Genomic DNA, 21,113 nt, shown 5'->3' with positions numbered 1-21,113 from the left:
TGTTTCCTGGAGGCCCCCAGGAAACCACATTGGTGGGGCCATATGGTTATCAACTTGACCTCATGGGTTTCCTACTGAAACCATTTCTTGCTCTTAAACTGCATATAAGAAAATGCCCCCAGGATCCTAATGGCTCAAAATTTCTGTTTCAGGCTCCTTGATTTCATCAATGTGATGACGCATGGTGGCTGGGACTCATGTACAGGACACAACAGTTCCCTGCACGTAGGATCCAAGATCAAGGTGATATACATTATTTTAACCAGATGAGAAAGAAAAGCTTCAAACGTAGGAAGAGGGAAGACTGGGGAGAGCCTTTGTTGTTGGGAAAGAGACTTTCCCTTTGGGGGGACAATTAGCTAGACTTTGTTAATCAAATGGGACAAACACTGGTGAGGAAATAATGTCCATGGTCCTTTGTTCAGGAATATTCCATGAAGTATCAGAGAGATAGTGAGGTCTCTGCAGAGAAGCTCATTAAGGGGCTCCCCTCCTATGGGAGGACCCTGCAGCTGGCTCGGGACTTCTGACACCTCAGTCTGTGCCCAGCTCCCAGGAGCAGGGTCACCTGCTCCTCACGCATGACGCTGGCTTCTGGGCTTACTATGAGGTAACCAACATGGGTAATTCAGGCTGAAAATGCAGTGGGGAAAACACTTTCACTCTCCAAGGCATCTTGCTGCCCGTCTACTCTAGTGTTCCTGTACCTGGCCTCTCATAGCTCAAAGCATAAGCAGCCTGGGAAAAGGCAGGTTGATGGCGGCAGAACACTTTTTTACTTAAAAAAAAAAATCAATCTGAATTTCCTTTTTGGGTTTTGAATTGTCTGGCACCATTTTTCCCACAGCCCCAAAGCCATATGCCATTGTGTTCCATCCAGGTCAATGGCTGGAGAAGCATTTCAATAGCCTAGCCTGGGGATGCAAATAATTTGATTTCCCGTCTAACTGGAATTGATTGTTTACTCAAATCCTGTGCTGAAGATTCAGAGACTGATGGATGAATGATTCACAGTGTTTGCCATCCCAGTGAACACGCAACAGTAACAAACCCCCAGACTCATCTTCGTATGTGTACAACAAACCAACACACGGAGAGAGAGTACTCTGAACTAGTCTTTTTGCTCTCACATATGCTCTCACATAAGCGCCCCTCGCCCCTCCCTGGGCCCCAAGCTGACAGACAAGAGGGTCACAGCAACGCTCTGTCCTCCCCGCTGGAGAGTTTGGGGTCAGGAGGAACAAGTGAAGGTAGTCCCAGCTTCTCAACTGTAAAACAGGCTTAGGTAGGCCACACGGTTCCGAAACTTTCTAAAGTCTTTGTCGGTGGACAGCTACAATGAAAGAAAGTTGTCTCAGTCAATATTCTGACCAGAACTCTCTGTCTCTGGTCTTCCTGGCTATATAAAATAGAACTGCCAGTTCTAGCTGGAGCGGCCTTGCTAAAATCCACCCGGTAGCCGTCCAGCCTTAGTCATTCTCTCAACTTCTGTATGTACATAGACTCTTTGTCATCTTAGTCTGGTGTCTAGCACGGTAAGAATTACTTTTTATTTGGTAAAAATCTCTAAGTAGAGCTGGTAAACTTTTTGAAAACAAAGATTATGTATTTAATTCTTGAATGTTACTCATACGTCCTGGCGTATTGATACCAATACACTAGGCATTTAATAAACATTGATGGAATTATCCAAAGTTCACCAAGGGGGGAAAAGGCACCTCTAGAATTATGACAGCTAATATGGATTGAGCCCTTATTATGCTATAGGTACAGTACTAAGTGCTTTTTTTATGTTATTCGATCTTTACAACCTTATCAGATGATTCTATGATTATACCCACTTTGTAGATAAGCAAATTAAGGCTAAGAAAAATTAGGGGACTTGCCCAAGATCACACAGCAAGTAAATATTTGGAGCTAGTATTTGAACCCAGGTAGTCTATCCCCAGAATCCATACCCCTACAGAATGTTCTACAGCCCCCTCATGATCTACTACTCAAGCGATGTGATGGAAAGAGCACCGGCTTGGGAGTCACAAGATTTAGATCCAAGCTGTGCAACCTGCACAAGTCACTTAATCCAACTGAGCCTCGATTTCCTCTTCTATCCCACAGGGATAATTCTCCTGTACCTACCGCAGAAAATTATTTGAGGATTAAATAAGAAAATGTGACTTTTGTTCACTCAGGCACACCTTTAAAAACATCTAATAAAATCACGTGATGATCTCAGATGCATAAACACACACAATTGTGCAAATAATTTCAGGAGAACAAGACTTCCTGCAGCTCCTTTGCAGGTTCCTGGCTAAGAATCCCTGACACATATAGAAGGACTTGATAGTGCCCTAGAGATGCCTGATCATATTACCTCAGTTTTGAGGGTTCTCTTCTGTAGACATGGAACCTGAGTCCAGTCTGGAGATCCAAATTTCATTGGCCAGCTGATTTTGGGGGGTGGCTTTATTTCTGGGTTGTATGTGCCAGGGCTAGAAATAAAAATATATAACATCACGTATAATGAGTTAGTGACCATATACGAATGCCATCACTACCACAGCTGTCCCTGCACTACGCCTAACTCCTTGGGATTAATCAGCTTTGATGTATTTCTAATTAGGTGTTAGTGTGAAAGATATCTAGTCTTGACATCCAGCTAGGGTAAAAATTGACTGTAGTTTAAAAAATATTTCTGCAGCTCAGCATTTTTAGCCGAGAGACCAGAAGATCCCGGAAGTGATGGGTGATAAGTGCACGCTACCACAGTGATGAATTAGTATTGCCCATGATTTCAAATTGGGCATATCAATGCAGTGATAATGTAATCTATCAGCAATCTAGGGACAGCAAAGCAGAACCAGTTCAATTTTCTTAACAGTGGGATTATTTTATAGTTGCTTTTGCTTAAAACACTGTGCCTTTCGGTGTAGACTCTGTGCTGTGGTGTACATAACGCTTATGGTGTACACAGGGGTCAAGATTCAACACTTCTACCTCCATATTGCAACCTTGAGCAAGTTACATTCACTCTCTGATCCTTGGGTTTCTCATCAGTAACACAAGGACCTTGACCCTTTGCCCTACAATTCCATCCATTGTGTAGGGCTTCCTAAAGCACTTGACCTACAGGCTATGTACTTTAGCCCAGTCCCTTCTCCTCTGTCTCATTTCCTCCTTGCTCACTACACGGGAGCCATACTAACGAACCTTCTTTCTTTTTCCCTCACACCCAATTCCCTCCCAACTTATAGCCCTTGGCTTTGCTGTTCCTTCTGCTCGGGCAGCTCTGGGCCCAGATCTTCTCAAGGCCGATTCAGTCTTATTCTGATTTCAGATCAAGAGTCATTTCCCCTTGATAAAGGAGCCTCCGGTCCATCACTCCGTATCATGTCATCATCCTGTTTTATTTTCTTCAGAGCACATCACTAGGTTACCACGCTTTCTGGTTTGCCCAAGACAATCCTCGCTTATGTTGGCTACTGTCTTGGTATAATTATTATTAAGGTTCCCTTTCACTCTCAGAAGTGTCACGGTCAGACTCATACATTACATGGCCGCTCTCCTTATTACTATCGATATTTCCCTGTTTATTGGTGTTTCATCTGTTAGACTCCGCAGTGCAAGCTCCAAGGAATCAGAAGCTTTGTGTGATGGGTTTAATGAAAAATCTCTGGAACCTACAAAATTGCCTGGCACGTTTATAAATATTTATTAAATGAATCACTGTGATTTACAATTCTTTGATACCAGCCATCATATGATACCAGAAGGCAAGAGGTGGCATCTTTAAAGATAAGTGGTTATTTAGTTTGCGTGGTTTTCTTAAAATTTATTATTTTTTAATATTCAGTTTTAAAATTGAGATATAATTGACGTACAGCATTGTTATTAGTTCTAGGTGGACAACACAATGACTGGATATATGTATATATTGTGAAATGACCACCAAAGTAAGTTTAGTTAACAACCCTCACCATGCATAACGACAAATTCTTTTCTTGTGATAAGAACTTTCAAGATCTTCTCTCTTAACAACTTTCACGTATACAATACAGTAGTATTAGGTTGGTGCAAAAGTCATTGCGGTTTACAAGATTAAAAATAATTCCAAAAACTGCAAAGACTTTTGCACCAACCTAATATTAACTGTAGTCACATGCTATAGATTACATCCCCAGGATTTACTTATCTTATAACTAGAAGTTTTTATTTATTTATTGTTTATTATTCGCTTCAGGTGTAAAAAACAATGTAGTGATTAGACATTTACACACCTCACAAAGTGATAACCCCAATAAATCTACTACCCATCTGACACCGTACATAGCTATGTATTTTAAAAATTATAGTTGACATTATATTATATATATAGTTTATATGTATACTATATATATATATATATATATATATATAGTTTATATTAGTTGCAAGTGTACAGTGTACTGGTTAGGCATTTATATAAGTTATGAAGTGATTTCCCCCAATAACCTAATACCCATCTGACACTATACATTGTTTTGATAACATTGTTGACTATATTTCCCACACTGCATTTCACATCCCCGTGACTATTTTGTACTTCCTAATCCCTTCACCTTTCTCACCCAGGCCCCACAACCCTCCTCCCATCCAGCAACCATCAGTGTGTTCTCTGTATCTGAGTCTATTTCTGTTTTGTTTGTTCATTTATGCTGTTCTTTAGATTCCACATATAAGTGAGATCATATGGTATTTGTCTTTCTCAGTCTGATTTATCTCACTTAGTATAATGCCCTCTTGGGCCATCCATGTTGTTGTACATGGTAAGATTTCATTCCTTTTATGGAAGAGTAATACTCCATTGTATAAATGTACCACAATTTCTTGCTCCAATCGTCTATTGATGGGCATTTCAGTTGTTTCCATATCTTGGCTATGGTGTAGCTGGCTTGGTTTTGATGTAACCCCTTCTTTGTATTTCCTGTCCTATTGCTCTTTATTGAAGTGCACCAGAAAAGAGGAGACATACCCAGGATAATACGTGTCCTTTGAGTATGTCCTAAATCGAGGCAACAAGGCATTAAATGGAGCAAAATTTTGTTTGTGTTTTTGCTCCCGAGGATTTACCGTCTGGTACATGCCTGAGTAAGGCGTCGTATCCTGTTTCCAAGAAAAAGATCATATGTTAGAGGGTGATATATGTATACACATATAAAGCCTTACAAGAAGACAAAAACCAGGATGAGCATGCTCTTCCTGTTCATGTATCAGCTATGGTTTAACCACCTCAAGCTATAGAAATAGGCACATTGTAGGTAGAAACCAAGATAAAGATGGGGTTCAGCTCCCTAAAGGTACATCATGCTTAAGTTGTAGAAATCAACTTAGGCTGGGGAGAGAAATAAGGTAGCTTGTTGTGGCTACTACCTCTACCATCCCACTCAGATTTTTGTTTTGTTTTGTTTTTTGAGTCAGTACCCCTCTTCTTGAGCAGAAGTGTCAGGAAAACGTCCAAAAGATTAGGATTCTATACTAAGACTTGTAGACTTGAAATCTAATCACACAAAAAGGTGGAAAAGTTGCATTTGTTTTTTAACTAACAAGATAACAACGATGCATATAAAAAAGCTTCCAGTATTTTAATGTCAGGTGTCTCAGCACTGAAGCTGTCTTGGACTCTTTCTTCCGAGAATTGTTTCCCACTTTTCCAGGACACTGCCACACACACGTGCAATGCTAACACCCACGTTTTTCAGATAGGCTTAATACCTTTTGCCTAGATGTCTATTTTTCTTGAATTTCAGCTCATATAGTTTAGGTAACCTCCACTCTGTGCCCTTTGCTCTCCAATGCAAATACATGCAACACCACGGATCACACTAAAATTTAAGCACATGCAGCTATTTCTGACCTTGACGATTGGCTTAAACCTTACGGCTGTTCTGGCTCCAAAAGTATATCCTTTTTTACTGGTCGGGATCTTAGAGAGGTTGTATACCAAGTCATACATATTCTTTGGGTAGTATGAAAAAAAGAGAGAGAAAAAACAGAGAATGTTATAGTCATCAAAACAGACGGAACTTAGAATGTTCTTATTTGAATCTTCTCTGCAAAAGTTGCTCTCTTTCTTGACTCCTCTGGGTCAAGACCATACAAACAACTGCCTAAGTAACACAGGTAATTTTGTAAAGGTGCCTGGATAGGTAGAGTAAGTGACATTTGTACTCCTTCCAGTGAATCCAGTCCTCTGAACCCCACAGAACTGAATTTGCTCTAATCCAAGTGTCAGTCTGATCACATCATTTCATAAACTAATCTACCAGCACACCCACTTCCAGATTTGGACTAATGGGAGGGTAATTGGCATTGGTTCACAGGCCTTTCTTTGGAGGTAGGAATGGAGTAGGGACTATACTGGGTACTATAAGAAACAAAGGCTTGAATTTGGGAGGGGGGGAGGGGGCGGGATGGAAAGGAGAGAGCAACGGTCCTATGATTTCTGACGTTGACCCTGACAGGTGATTGCAGAGGAAAAGGACACCTTCTCATGTTGGGACCCGGCAGATCACAAATTCCATAGTTTTTCTTCCAAAAAACTTGGGTATCTTTAGACAGATGGGTAACTGAGAACCACCTAAGGGAAGGTGAATATACTCACATTTTCTGTTATGTAACATCCAGGCCCTCTGTGGGGTTCTCCCCTCAGAGGGACAAACTTGTTCCCCAAAAAGTTTGGAGGATGGAAGTGAGGGAAGATCTTCTTCTGTTGACATGTTCCAAAGGGGTAGGTAAGCAGTGTCGCTGAAGATCAAGAAAAGATCAAGAAACTCCACATGAGGGAAGCCCCCCCCACACACACACACAACTGAGCGTGTTGGGGGAGGGTGGGGTGTGTGGAGGCAGAGCAGAGAACAGGGGCCAACCGAGTTCTTAAGAACCAGACCAAACTCCACGAAGGGAAGCGACTGCATTTCGCCCACTTGGCCTTTCCCAGCCTCCCCAGCCTTCCTCTGGCTCTCCACTCGACCCCTCTACTACCGCAGCCCTCCTCACCCGCTTTGTTGAAGCACATCGCGCGCGCTGCCCGGGTTCGCGTCGGTGTACCGCGTTGCCAAGGGAACAGGGGCGAGCTTGACTAGCTCCAGCTGCGGTCCCCAAGGGGCGTGGCTCCGAGCGCGCCTGCGCAGCGAGTGGGGTCTCCCGAGGAGCCGAAGTTGGGGCGGGAACCTGCAACCCCCGGGGCCAGAATCCCACAAGAGTGTGGACTCTGCAGCTGGGCTGGGGGTAGCTGGGTTTGCTGGACCCCTGGCTGTAGGAGTGAAAGGGTGGGCCGAAGGGCTTTGGAAACTGGGCCACCGGGAATGCGCTGAGGAGAGAGGGACACTGGGGCTCGCAATGCTTGGAAAGTCCGGGTACTAGGACCAGAGACGTAGAAAAATGCAGCCGCTGCAGTGATGGCGAATGGGAGTGGGCTTTCAGGGCAACGGCCAGAACAGGGGAATTGGGGACCCTTAGAGCCCAGATAGTTAGTTGTTAGGCGCCTCTTAGACCCGTGTTTCCTTTTGCTCAAGCTCTTCCCATCAGGTTGTCCCCTTGTCCCCCTAAACGGGACATGTGGCTTTAAAAGGGCTGGGAGCCATGAGTGGAGCTGTAAGAGTGCAGCAGAATCACAAAAGTGCTGACTACTTGTAAAATCTTGGGTAGCCACTTAAATGTCTAAATCCCAGTTTCCTCGTCTGTAAATTGGGAAAAATATTTCCTCTTTATAGGGTTGTTGAGAGGATTAAGACAGCAGCATTAAAGCGATTCAGTGCCTCGTACTTCGTAGGTGACCATGCAAGAGGTTACTAGTACTGAAGACACTATCCAGCCAGCTCAGGAGCACTCCCTAACCCAAGAAGAAACGGCAGGGCGTGTGTCGACTTCTTTACCTTTGTCCTGGATATTACCACTAACTTGTTTTCTCTTGATTTTAGCATGGCTTCAGGTGTGGGAGGCAACAGAACACACAGTGTGACTGGCTCCTAAGAATGACCCTAGGATCCACACATACCCTGGGCTAGCACTGTCTGCCACGATGATTTCATAGATCTAATGTAGGGTTTCCCCTAAAAAGGTGATACTGAATCCTGGAGGATATTTTGGACACTTGTGAAAGCATTTTCCTTGTTATAAAATATTGGGGGGATGCCCCCGGTCAATGGGCTAGGGGACCGGACCCTCGGCAGCGCATTGGCCATACAGTGAATTGTCTCATGTCCTATATAACATTCAAATGTCCTGCTGGACTCTACAAAAAAAATAACTGGCTGTACTTAACTTATGTATAGACATTGAAAAAGTCTTTTTTTTTTTTTAATTGCAAGAAATAACCCAGAAAGCGCAGTAATATAGAAGGTCGTTATGAGAAACAAAGCTTACATGGAATAAAGATATGGTGTCAAAGTTATTGTATAATTTATTCCAACCATTCTGTCTACTCGAATTGCAGTAATACTGATAATAAATAAAATGTAAAGAAATCTTGGCATTGATTGATAACTTTTACTTTTATTAATATTTTAGATAAAATTAATATTTTTGGGGTACGCACAGTGCTTTTGAAATTAGCATTTACATTATTAGTGACATGAAACATGTCTTACATCCTATCAAATGAAATGCTGAACTGGCCAGTGAGGAAGGTGGTAACAGCCAGGTTCCCATTCAGTGCTAGAGGTTCATCCACCTGTATTTTGTGTGACTCTAATCTCATTTGGAATACTAGATTCAGTTCTTATCATTGCATTATTAGGGTGTGCTAGAGTGTGTTCCAATGAAGAGTGGCTTTGAAAATGGTCATGTGGGTACTGGCTGAAGGAACTGGGATGTTTCACCAAAGAAGAGAAATTATAGGCAGGAAATTTTAGCTGTTGTGAAATATCAAACCAATATATTGCAAAAGGTGCAGTTTCTTTCTGTTACTTCAGTGGGCAGAGCTAGAACCAATGACTAGAAGTTATAAATTATGATTGGAACCATGTTGCCTCTAAGAATAGAGACATTCTTTCTGACAACTGGAGCTATTCAATAATTTAGTAGATTGACTTTTTGATTAACATCGAAACTATTGGGAGGCTGGCTGATGATCTGATATATGGGATGGTAGAGAAAAATCTCTGTCTTGGAAGAGGGTAAATCTATAACCGACCTTAGTCCTTGGCTTTTCTCACTCCCTTCACTTTTCTTTGGTGATCTCTAATCGCCTACCCCTGCTGATGACTTCAATACAATATATCAGGTGAATTTCTTTGTCCTGAACTCCAGACTGCTGTTCGTCCAATGTCTATTGAGCATTCCTTTAGGATGTCCTACAGATTCCTTACACTCACCATGTTCAAAGACAAATTAATCAGTTCTTCTTCTTACTCTAAATCTGCTCTTCTTCCTGTTTCTACCATCTTAGTTAATAGCACCACAACCAAGCCAGTCCTCAAAATCAGAAAACTAGAAATCCTCTCTCTTCCACTTTCAACTGGTCTCCAGATCCTATTAATATTTCCCTGCTAATATCCCTTGTATAATCCCCTTTCTGTCCTCACTGTTAAAGCCGTTGTCGGGGCCACCAGCATCTCTTGCTTGATTTACTGCAATCGTTTCCTAACTCTATCCCTACCTCCCTACCTCCTTCTAATTCATGGTTAAAGCCAGAGTGAATCTTTCTAAAAGACAAGCTTTGTCATATCTCGGTACTATGTAAACATCCTTTTACCCACTTGCTCACACATATCTACGCGTCTTCATTGGTGCAGCTCCCATCATCATCTAATTGGTTAACACCAGTTTTCCTCCAGACTGAGCTTGAGCATCATTTTCTCTAGGAAGTGCTTCCAGATCCTGCCCCAGAACAGAATTAGGAACCCTCTCTCTGTGCTGCTTTTGCATTCTGCAGACTCCTAATAAAAACCTTCTTTATAAAAATTCTTTGTGTTGTTATCATTCATACATTTACTCAGGGCTCTTTTGCGAAATCTAAATTATGGGACTGGGCTTATCTTTTTAAAGGAATGTATTGACTATACACACACACACACACAAAATAAAAGCGTAATTACCTCATATTGTAGTCCGTCAGATGAAATGGTAAATGTTGTTTGAGCATAGTTACTTTCTTAGCCTCCATGTGGCTTAGAATTACATACATTTTCTGGAATAGTGGTTCTCAAACATCGGTTTATGCAAGAATTAAGTTCAAGAGTAAGAGTGGGAGGACATTATTAAAATGCCAGATTTATAGCCCCTCTCCCAGAGATTTTGATTCAGTTGGTTTGGGTTAGGTTTTGGCACTTTTATCAAGTGCCCCATGTGATTTTGATGCTTGTCGTCAATGGACCACATTTCAGGAAACACCACTCTAAAGGGACTTATTTCTTCTTAGGTATCATAACTTAAATTCTAGTAGCTGCATTTATGATAATGTCACTCCTGATGGTGGCAATGACCTGTAGTCTTACCCTAGATATAACTAAACTGAACAAATCAAAAATTAGAAGACACCAGGGTTTTTTGTTTGTTTTGTTTTTATATAAAATAGAACTCTATTAAAAATATAGCAAACTCATCTTTCTTAGGCTCAACGATGTCTAATCTTCAGTATCCTCTGCCTCCTGTCTCCTGTGCAAGTAGCTAAGATGGCTTGCAGTTTCCTGGGTCATAAAAAAGATATTCACAAAGAAAGGAAGAAACAGAAGTAATATTTTTTGAATACCTGCTAGAGCAGGCAATGTGCTCTGTTATCTACACTCTTGCTACTTAACACGTTGCATACGGATCACGAGAATCTTCATGAGGGATTTAAACCCCACCGTACGCAACGTGTTAAAATGTGGCTCCTAGACCAGAAGTCTCAGCAACATCTGAGAGCTTATTAGAAAAGCAGAGTTTTGGTCCCCACCTCAGACTTTCTGAATCTGAACTGCATTTTAGGAAGACCCTAGGTGATGCTCTGTCTGCACATTAATATTGGGAAAGTAATGACCCAGGAAAGACCAAATGAATTATCTCTCCCTTCTCTTACTTGTTTTTCAGGCCATTGAAAGTTTGTCATGGTCAAATCATTCCATTCGATGGTGGTGACCTCGTTGTTCTGCATCCCAGCAAAGGCGTAGATCAGGTGAGTACAGAGGCAGGGGTCGACGTCATCAGGCTTGAAACGCCCTAGGCCTGGCCGGTACTGGGCCCAGTTGGTGAAGTAGCATATCAGCTGGTAGGCAGAACCTGTGGGGAGTCAGGATTAAGGACAATGGCCTGATTTAGGTGCCACCAACATGTGCCATGAGTTTTGGTCCTGCCTCTGTTTCTCTCCCTTTGTTTCAGGTTCTGAGCTCTGTGTGACACTCTTGCAAATAGATGGGTTCAAAGATTCTAACTGGGGAACTAGTCACTGACTTGGGGTTGGTTATTGCTAACTTTGACAGATTCATCTTGCGATCTTGTATAAGCCCAGGAACTACTGAAGAAAGGATACCCAGCCATCCTTTGAAGCCCAATGAATAACAGTTTGTAACTCTGAGATGGTCATGCAAAAGGAGATAGAAAGCAGTGACAGCCAATCCAAATCAATAGATTCTCCTAACATGAAACCCATCTGTCTATGAATTAGATAGTAGCTCTCTTTCCCTAGTATGGCTTATCTCTTGATATAAATAGTTTTTAAAGTATTATTGGAATATTTAAAATCACACATATTTAGCAGACAATTGCATTATGAATAATTTATAGGAATTTGAGGTTTACGGCAGGAAAGGATTGTGTCAAAGATAAAACATAGAGTTCATGACTTACCTAGCTGAGCATTCAGCAGAAAGGTCAGACCTAGAGAGAAAGAAAACATGTACTCAGAACTTGTCCATATCCTGTGGAATCTAATTCTGAGGACTTGGGTGCCATCCTATGTGTCATAGGTTGTTACAGCCCAAGTGGCTCTTAGGAGTTACACCAAAGAGTAGGCTTCTCAGTGAAGTCACTGGTAGATCTACCCTTCCCTTCTCTCAGTCAAAAATGGCCATGGCTTTCTCTTCTTCCACCTTTCATGTCAAAAACAAATGCAGAATTTAAAGTCTGCTATCAATGGAAGATCGACTGACTGAAATTACCCCAAATCCACTCTACTCAATGACTACACATCCATATATGCTTCACCTCCCTGAACTGAGTACAAACCTTCCACAGATAAAGCATACTACTTTAAAGCAGTGAATTCAATATCTTCTGGTGCCTTGAATTTTTTATTTTTCTTGAACCACATTTTAGGGAATTCTTACAATGGAAGAGAAGAGATATGAACAATGAGGAGCTATTCCAGACACCTCTCCCTGGCTTCCACCAGAGCACTTGTAATCTTATGTTTTATAAATTGAGCTAGAAGTTTCATTTGGAAAATGTTCTGAAGCTATTAAAAAAAACTGTAAATCACAGCTCTAAAGCAACTTATAAACAGTGGATACCGGCTCTAGGCAATTTACTGAATCAACCTCTTTGCATGACTAACAGTGACATTCTTGGGATACATCAGTAACTTAGTACAACAGTGGGGATAAAAGAGAAATAATTCTGAAAACAGTAGAAGAAAGGCAGCTTGTATTACTCTGTCTCAGTTCCTATTGATTTTCATCCCTAGAAAAGCTAGACCAAGGACACCAGCATGTACATAAAAATAATAGCAATTAAAATGAGGTGGTACAGGAAGATGAATGGAGACAAAGGAACAGCCTAACAAATGATGAGAGAGAAAGATAACAAGCCTTCCTTTTAGGACCACGTCCATGGCGTAAATGAAGGTGGAAATGTTACCAGGGTCAATTGAGATTCAGAGAACAACAGGTAGATTGCTAGGTACATGTCAGGAAAAAGCGTTGAGGTATAACGTGAAGACTGCTTTATGGCTGCCAGATCCAGAGGGAAAGAGAAATCCAGTAAGGCAAGGCTCTATCTCTGGTGACAAACCCATCTGTGAGGAGAATAAGCTTTGCCATGGTTGCCGTCAGTACTGGTCTAGCAGAGCTCAGAGTTGCTCTGTATGCCATCTGAGCTCCTGGTTATCACAAGGCCTTTCAAGTGGAGAGCAGTTCACCCAGATGTGTATGTAGCTAATCAATAATTCAACAGATCTCCTGCCCTATAAACACCACTCGGTGGACCTCTAACCTACACTTCCCTATTCGCACCGCCTTCTCTGCTAATTAAGACAGAACTATGACAATGCCTCCTAACAGGGTGGTGGAGACCATCACCATGGAAAAAGCACCAGCTTAATAGCCTTTTTGGCAGTTCCCAGAGCTGATAAGCATCTGTTTCCACATTGTGCTTAGGTTTTTATGTTGTGGACATTTCGTGCCTGACATCAAAGCATGTCTTTATTGGAAAGTAAATAAAAGCCCTTGGAAGTTATTAGCTGTTCTTAAATCCTTTTCTTCATTATTTATGCGTAATTTTGGGTACAATTAGTGCCTACGGAACTTTTCCTCTTTAGGTGCTACTTTTTGAACATTCTATCCACACCTGTTCTTCGGAATGATTTAAGCCATGGTTATTTAATAATTTTATATAAGAATGTATGGTTCCCAAAATGTCCCCTCCAAAGGTCACCAAGATCTCTCTAGTGTTCCATCGTTCCAAATTACATCCAGATGTTAACACGTATTTTGTGTTGCTGATGGAGAGAAATGATGGTGATAATATTAGAAAGAGTATCTTTTAATAGAAATACTTGCAACCTGAACATTTCTAGAATTTTATACTTAAAATTAATCCAGCCCACCTTCCAAACATTATCCACTACCATTGTCCTATAACAAATTTCTGCTTCAGCCAAAATGGTCTTGTCGTGCGGGGCGGCTTGCGGGGTCTCTGCTCCCGCTCCCCACACTAGAATGCAGGATATGGTGAGGCCAAAAAGGAATACCCATGGAGACATAGATAGGGGATTCATACCACTATATTCTCGCTGGTGGCATCCGCCTCTCTGCAATCCGCTCTTGCTAGCTCAGCCACCAGCGTCTTGCTAGCCCCCATTTTCTGCTAGCGTAGCCACGGCAGTTATATTAGTGGCCAATGGCTCACTGGTTACAGCTGACGGCCAACTAGCCACAGCTGATGGCCATCCAATCACAGTTGATGGCCATTTACTACCTGAGCCAGCACCTTTCTATGTGAGGCCGAGAGCCTGGAAACTGCTTTCTGGGGCTCTGTCCCCACATGTCTATTCACTAAACACGTTTTATACGCCTTTGCTCACACACTCTCTTTACCCTTTGCCTGTAATGTCTTCCCCTTCCCCTCACTGCCTACCCCAATCTTACAATTCTTCAAAGCCCAGCTTAGATTCTCTCTTTGAAGCTCAATGATGTCTTCTTCCTCTGAAATACCTTATATACTCTAGTACATACTGTCTGTACTTATATGGGACAGTCTTGTGACAATTCCTGAAATGCAGTTGGTGGGCATGTGGCTGCCCATCATGGGACGTTGACACCTTAGTGGACTTATTGTGAATCCAGACTAATTTTCCTATTTATCACATTTAGAAATGACATTGTGCCCACTCACCCAACGATAATTAGGTCCTGAGTGTTTGGTTCCTCCTTACAAGACCAGAGAAAGTCTGGTACAAGTGCTTCTGGGAAGGATTTCAGCTGCGAAAGTTATAATATCAACACACACGACAAGCACCGACCAGGTGTCAGAGATTGTTATTGGTATTTATATCACTAAGGATTTGTTTTTGCAAGTGACTAAAACCAACTCTCACAAGCACAAGTCAGTATATTGGAAACATATGAGGAGGCTCACAGACTCAAAGATAAGAATATAGCACCTGCCTCTGGAACGATAGAAGGCATTTCTTGGGGGAGCGGTGTGGGAGGAGGGCTGAGGATGAATAAACTCCAATTTCATTTTTCATGCATGCATCATTCCACACAAGAATCAAGGAGAAATAATCTGGTTATATAGCTTGGAACGTGCATCAGACCCTTGGTAAAGGAAAGGACCTCTTGGATTTCCATTTTCCTCAGGACTAGTCACAAAATGAAATTCTGAAACAATGGGGAGTGAATAACAAGTGACTGAAAAACAATGAATGTTCATCAGAGGCTCCACATCGCCATTTTATTTAATCTTTGTAAAAGGATTATCGCTATCAGCCCAATTTTGTAGATGAGAAAATGGATCAAACAAATCTTAAGCACCAGATCCAGGATTCCATGCCGAGATTAGCTGCCTCCAGAATGGAAATCTCCTACTATTTACACTGCACTACTTCCTTATATTAATCAAGTAGGCTAATTGGTGGTCTAGGTTGAACTGGGATGGAATGTCCCTGCGGTACCCAGGAGAATATGGTTGGGACAAAAGAGCCAAAATTGTGTCAAATCAAGGTTAAGTCAAGAATTCGCAAAAGCAAGCAGCAAGGCCAGTAGTTCCAGGTTTGTCCTATTTGGCACTATCAGATCTAGCTGCTGTGTAGATTTAGTGAGATATTTTCTATTGAATTTGGCACCCCAGTCCTATATAAATGACCTGCAGATAAAGCATCCCTTCTTAAGAGCTCCAGGTGAGTTCCCATCAAAGTTGCCTGCCACCTGAGCATTTGAGTACTGGAAAGAATTACCATCGTCATAAGATTTGTAGACTAAATCAAGGTTTGAAAGTGTTGGCATTATGTATCCTTTCATGTTGTTAAATTGTTTTCAGTAAGCCTGTATTATTTTTAGTGTCTCTTAACTTTATGGTACAATAAGCCATACACATTTTAGGTATACATTTAACAAAAAATATTAAAATGAAAACCCCTGTCCTCACACCCAGCTTAAATAAGATAATACTAGATTTGAATATTACCCTACATGTCCTTCCCCATTTAGATGCTTCTCATTACCTGGATTTCGTGCTAATCATTTTCTTGCTTTATTTTTAATTTTATCACATATGCCTGTATCCCTACACTCATTAATTTTCTAATAGTTTATTACAATTAGTTTATTATATTAGTTTTAATATATTCATTTGTTTTGGCTTTGTATAAGTGAATAATACCATAGGCATTCTTCTATTTCTTGCTTTTCAGCCCAGAATTAAGTTTCTGAGATTTATCCAAGTTGTCACAAATAGGAACTGTTCACTTATTTTCACAGCGGTATGGTATTCTATTATATGAATACGCTGTGATTCACTTATCCTTTCTGCACAGAACAGCGTGTGGTTTATTCCCAATTGTTTGCCCTCCATGTTGCTATTAGCATTCTTGTACACGTCTCTTGGTTCACATTTGCAAATTTCGCCAGGGTTTATACCCAAGAAAGGGATCACTGGGTGAAACAGCATATGCATCTTAAAATTTACTAGTTAGCTGGAATTTTTTTTCCATAGTAGTTGTATCAGTTTGTACTACCAACAACAATATATGAGTAGTCCTACTACTACATACCTTTGCCAAAACTTGGTGTCATCAGGATTCAAAATTTGTGTCATCGTGGTAGGTAGTTTGAGTTTATATCGCTCAGATTATACAGACCAGAAAAATATCATGTCTAGTCAAAGTCAACCAGTCATTGGTTGTTCTCCTTACCGATGGGCTTAATCATTATATGGAATTGAACAGGCCCTTCATGGTAGATACAGTACAAAGGTCAAGAAATAACTGGCTACATTAGCCTCACATCAGCCTCAGTGACCCTGGAGCCAGACTATCTCCTGCATGGCCTACTAGGTCTAGGACATAGAGCCCTTCACTGACAGTCAGTTACACTGGCCGGTACTGGGTAGTATAACTCAATAGAATATTCTAGAAGGATAGTGACATTAAGCGACACCAATGACTTTCCCTGACTGAACCTAATTCTGCAGATGCAAATTCATGGTATCAGTATCAGGTAGAAGATTCAATATTATGAAGATTAGCAGAGTCCGTCACCTATGAGAGTTGCAGCTAAGATCTTGGGGCAACTTGAGTGATAATTGTCCTGACCTAATGCAAGACACTGAGAATGCATCACCACCCACCCCCTAGGGTAGATCTTTTCTACCCTAGGAAGAGACTGCTTCTCCTTGCAGAAATATCTATGGCATTTGGCCTATACCTGGAGCCATTACTTGGGTGGGAATCCTGCAGCAACATTTACCATTGTCATGGTCATGGCAAAGCTTGGAGCATGTTATTTGCACCAGCACCAGGGTAAGAATGGCCTGCGTAGTACTACACCAGCAGGGTCAAGTAGTTGAGACAGACATCGTATGGCCCACAAAGCCTACAATATTTACCAACTGGCCCTTTAAAAAGTTTGCCCACCCTGCCCTAAACAACCTGTGCTCTCCTGCCCACTTCTCCTGTGACTTCCCCCACAACTTCGCTGCCCTCATTTCCTTTTCTCCAAGCAGACTGGCCTCCTTTCTGTTGTTCCTTTAATACATCAGAAATTCTCCTTCTTTTGGGCCTTTGCACTGGTCTTCCTCTCTGCAGGCAACACTGTCCCCAGATCACCATAAGATAGCACTGTCCCCCATCTTCATTTCCTTTATATATTTGCTCATGTAATTTGTGAGTCTCCTACACAATAAAAACGCGGGACCCCATGTTCAAAAATTATTAAGAATTCCAAGATGTCAACAATAGAGCATTAAACTAAGTGTGTAGGTCATGTGCCTAAGAAACTGGCCCTGATCATGTATCACCTCGTCAATGGTCTACATTTCACACTGCCACCCCTCCACCAACAGCCTCCAGCCTCCCTACTCTCCTGTAAGTTTTGTAACACTTTTTAGCATTCAACATACTACATGGTTTATGTATTATTATATTTATTATTTAATATGTCTCCCCCTGCTAAAATGTAAGCTCTATGTGGATGGGGATTTTTGTCTGTTTCCTTCACTACTGTATTCCAAATACCGAGGGTGCCAAAAAAATAATGTATGCTAGTAGACACTTTGGCCAACGTTGCTCAAGCAGTAGTTCGCCATAATCAGAAGTGTTTGGATGCTGATGGTAACCACTTTGAGCATCTGTTTTAGTTGCAGAAGTCACACGTGACTTGTATTCATCTTTTATTGTTGGTATACATTGAGTATTACAATTTTAATACAGTTTTCCTTTCTTAAAATATGTATACTTTGTTTTGACACCCTCTGTATATAAAATAGTGCCTGGATTATAGTAGGTGCTCAATGAGTAATAATAATAAATTTTATTGAAAAATTATATGAAATCCAGCAATTTTTCCATTCTCATTATGGTTTATATTTCTTATTTTAAACTCAGATAAAATTAAATATACAATTTTTGTTAAAAAGAGCATTTCTACTATGATTTACAAAATTATTTCTGTCTGGTTATTTATTTTTTCATTTATACTTATAATGTTACATAGTATTAAGTATTAAGAAATATAGTTGATGAAATTAACCCTCTTGAACTGCTGTTTTTATTTTGTAACTCTGTAGTGTTTTTGACTCCTTAATTATGTATGTGTATTATTCTTTATTAAATTTATTGGGGTGACATTGGTTATCCCAATAAATTTAATAAAATTTATTTAAATTATATAGGTTTCTAGTGTACAATTCTATATACATCATTTATGTATTACTACATTGTACGTTCACCACCCAGAGTCAGTTCTCCTTCCATCACCATATATTTGACCCCCTTTACCCTCCTCTACCACCCCCCTACTCCCTTACCCTCTGGTAACCACTAAGCTGTTGTCTGTGTCTATAGGCTTTGTTTGTTTGTTTATCTTGTTCGTTTGTTGCTTTCAGTTTTATATCCCACATATGACTGAAGTCATGTGGTTCTCGATTTTTTTCTGTCTGACTTATTTCACTTAATAATTTCCATGGATAATCTCCAGATCCATCCATGTTGTCACAAATGGCAGTATTTCATTTTTTCTTATGGCTGAGTAGTTTTCCATGGTGTGTATGTACCACATCTTCTTTAACCAATCATCTATCAAAGGATACTATGGTTGTTTCCATGTCTTGGCCACCGGGAATAACACTGCAATGAATATAGGGTTACATATATCTTTACAGATAAATGTTTTCAGATCTTTTTTTTTTTTTTTTTTGGTAAATACCCAGAAGAGAGATTGCTGGATTGTATGGTAATTCTATTCTTAATTTTTTGAGGAACCTCCATACTGTTTTCCATAGTGGCTGTACCAATTTACATTCCCACCAGCAGTGTTTCAAGGTTCCTTTTTCTCCACAACCTCTCCAACACTTGTTATTACTTGTCTTGTTGATAATAGTCATTCTAACACATATGAGGTGGCATCTCATTTTGGTTTTGATTTACATTTCCCTAATAGCTAGTGATATTGAGCATTTTTCATTATATGTTGGCCATTTGGATGTCTTCTTGGGAGAAGTTTGTGTTCAGATCCTCTGCCCCTTTTTTAATCGAATTGTTTTTTTGTTGTTGAGTTGTATGAGCTCTTTCTTTTGGATATTAGCCCTTTTCAGAGGTATTGTTTGCAAACATCTCCTATTTGGTTGGTTGCCTTTTTGTTTTGTTGATTGTTTCTTTTGCTGTGCAGAAGCTTTTTAGTTTGATATAGTCCCATTCATTTATTTTAGCTTTTACTTCCATTGCCTTTGAGGTCAAATTCATAAAATCCTCTCTGAACCCAAGTTCCTTAAGGTTAGTACCTATGCTTTCTCCCATGCCATTTATTATTTCAGGTCTTACGTTTAGGACTTTGATCCATTTTGAGTTAATTTTAGTATATGGTGACAGCAATCTAGTTTCATTCTTTTCACGTGGCTTTCCAATTTTCCCAGAACCATTTATTGAAGAGGCTTTTTTTTTTTCTCCATTGTATGTTTTTGGTTCTGTACATGTATTATTTTAACCAAAACTAAAATTTAAATTTAAAAAGAGATAAAGGCTGAGAATTTAAAGATATGAGTCTTCAGATTGAAAGTGAGCATTTAGTAGCATATAAAAGGGAAAAAAATACTTAAACATAAAACTAAAAATAAACTAAAATAATGGAATTGTAAAATTTCAAGTGTGAAGAGAAATGGTAAAAGTTACCAAAGAAGGGGGCGGGCGGTAACAATGATGAAACTGACATAGGCATCAATAAATCTTTTTCTTATGTTCAAAACCACTAACATAAAGCTAACTAGAGCAAGCAGATCATTCCTGATTATTAGAGGTGTGATTTGGGTAGTAAACATGGGCAAACTTAGAAAAGTAGCTCATCGTCTACAATTCTGTTTAATTGATTTTATTCCAGTCTGGTATGCTCATTTGAGCAAAACTTTTTAAGTGCTAAGGGATCTGTCTTGCCAGATCTGTATCCTGGGAAGAGTTCGTACTATCTGGACTGAGAATTTTCTTGAATTCTGCTAGATTAAGAAAGTGTGTTCTTTATCTGAAATACACCTACTGACTCCATTTCTTTTATTTCTATAGTTAACGTTTGCCATTTGTGGCCATCCAATGTCTTTGCACATGCTCCCTACATTTTAATAATTTCTTCTTTATGAATCCTGCTTTCCCAAGTAGAAGTCAGAAAACTCACATTTTCTCTTATAGCTGGAGAGGAGGCCAGTGATCCAGATTCTGCCAAGATGCGTGGCTTGGATTTCAAATTAAGCAACATGAGAGGTGGCCCATATGGAGAATCCACCTTCTAGGAAGTGCAACGGTGGATGTGACCTGTTCTAGGGCAGCAGTGGCGAGCTGATGGCACCTACTACAGAGTGTCATTAGTTGTAGGCAGTGGACTCTGTGATATTTCAACTAGAGCCTCTCTGACAGTAAAGAGAGGCACTGTTTCCAGCTGCCTTGCCCTTCCAGTTAATCTGCGAACTAACCAATATCTTTTTAAAAGTTCCATTGTTGCCTAAATTAGTCAGAGTATAATTTGCTGTTAAAAACTAAGAACCTGGGCCATATATGAAAAGTCCACAGCTAACATCATTCTCAATGGTGAAAAGCTGAAAGTTTTCCCTCTAAGATCCCTCTAAGGCAAGGATGCCTTCTTTTTTCACTTCTATTCAACATAGTTCCTGAAGTCCTAGCTAGAGAAATTAAGCACAACAGAGTAAAATTCTGCACAGGGAAAAAATAAAAAAAAGAAAAC

The 21,113-nt window shown here is 40.4% G+C and overlaps 1 protein-coding gene across 1 annotated transcript; it reads right to left on the bottom strand.

Annotated features, from left to right (window-relative positions):
* Positions 1-1,102: 1,102 nt before the first annotated feature.
* Positions 1,103-7,125, bottom strand: CIMAP3 (ciliary microtubule associated protein 3). Its single transcript, XM_019730572.2, has 6 exons — positions 7,033-7,125; positions 6,638-6,780; positions 5,891-5,992; positions 5,009-5,139; positions 2,372-2,489; positions 1,103-1,333 (listed from the first exon to the last, which is right to left on the bottom strand). The coding sequence occupies exons 1-6, from the start codon at positions 7,049-7,051 to the stop codon at positions 1,265-1,267; spliced, it is 582 nt and encodes a 193-aa protein (XP_019586131.2). The 5' UTR covers positions 7,052-7,125; the 3' UTR covers positions 1,103-1,264.
* Between the last annotated feature and the right edge of the window lie 13,988 nt (positions 7,126-21,113).

Source organism: Rhinolophus sinicus, linkage group LG14, assembly GCF_036562045.2.
Source record: "Rhinolophus sinicus isolate RSC01 linkage group LG14, ASM3656204v1, whole genome shotgun sequence".
NCBI classification, from domain to species: domain Eukaryota; kingdom Metazoa; phylum Chordata; class Mammalia; order Chiroptera; family Rhinolophidae; genus Rhinolophus; species Rhinolophus sinicus.
Note: the sequence above shows the minus strand (reverse complement) of the source record. Positions and strands in the feature narration are given on the sequence as shown.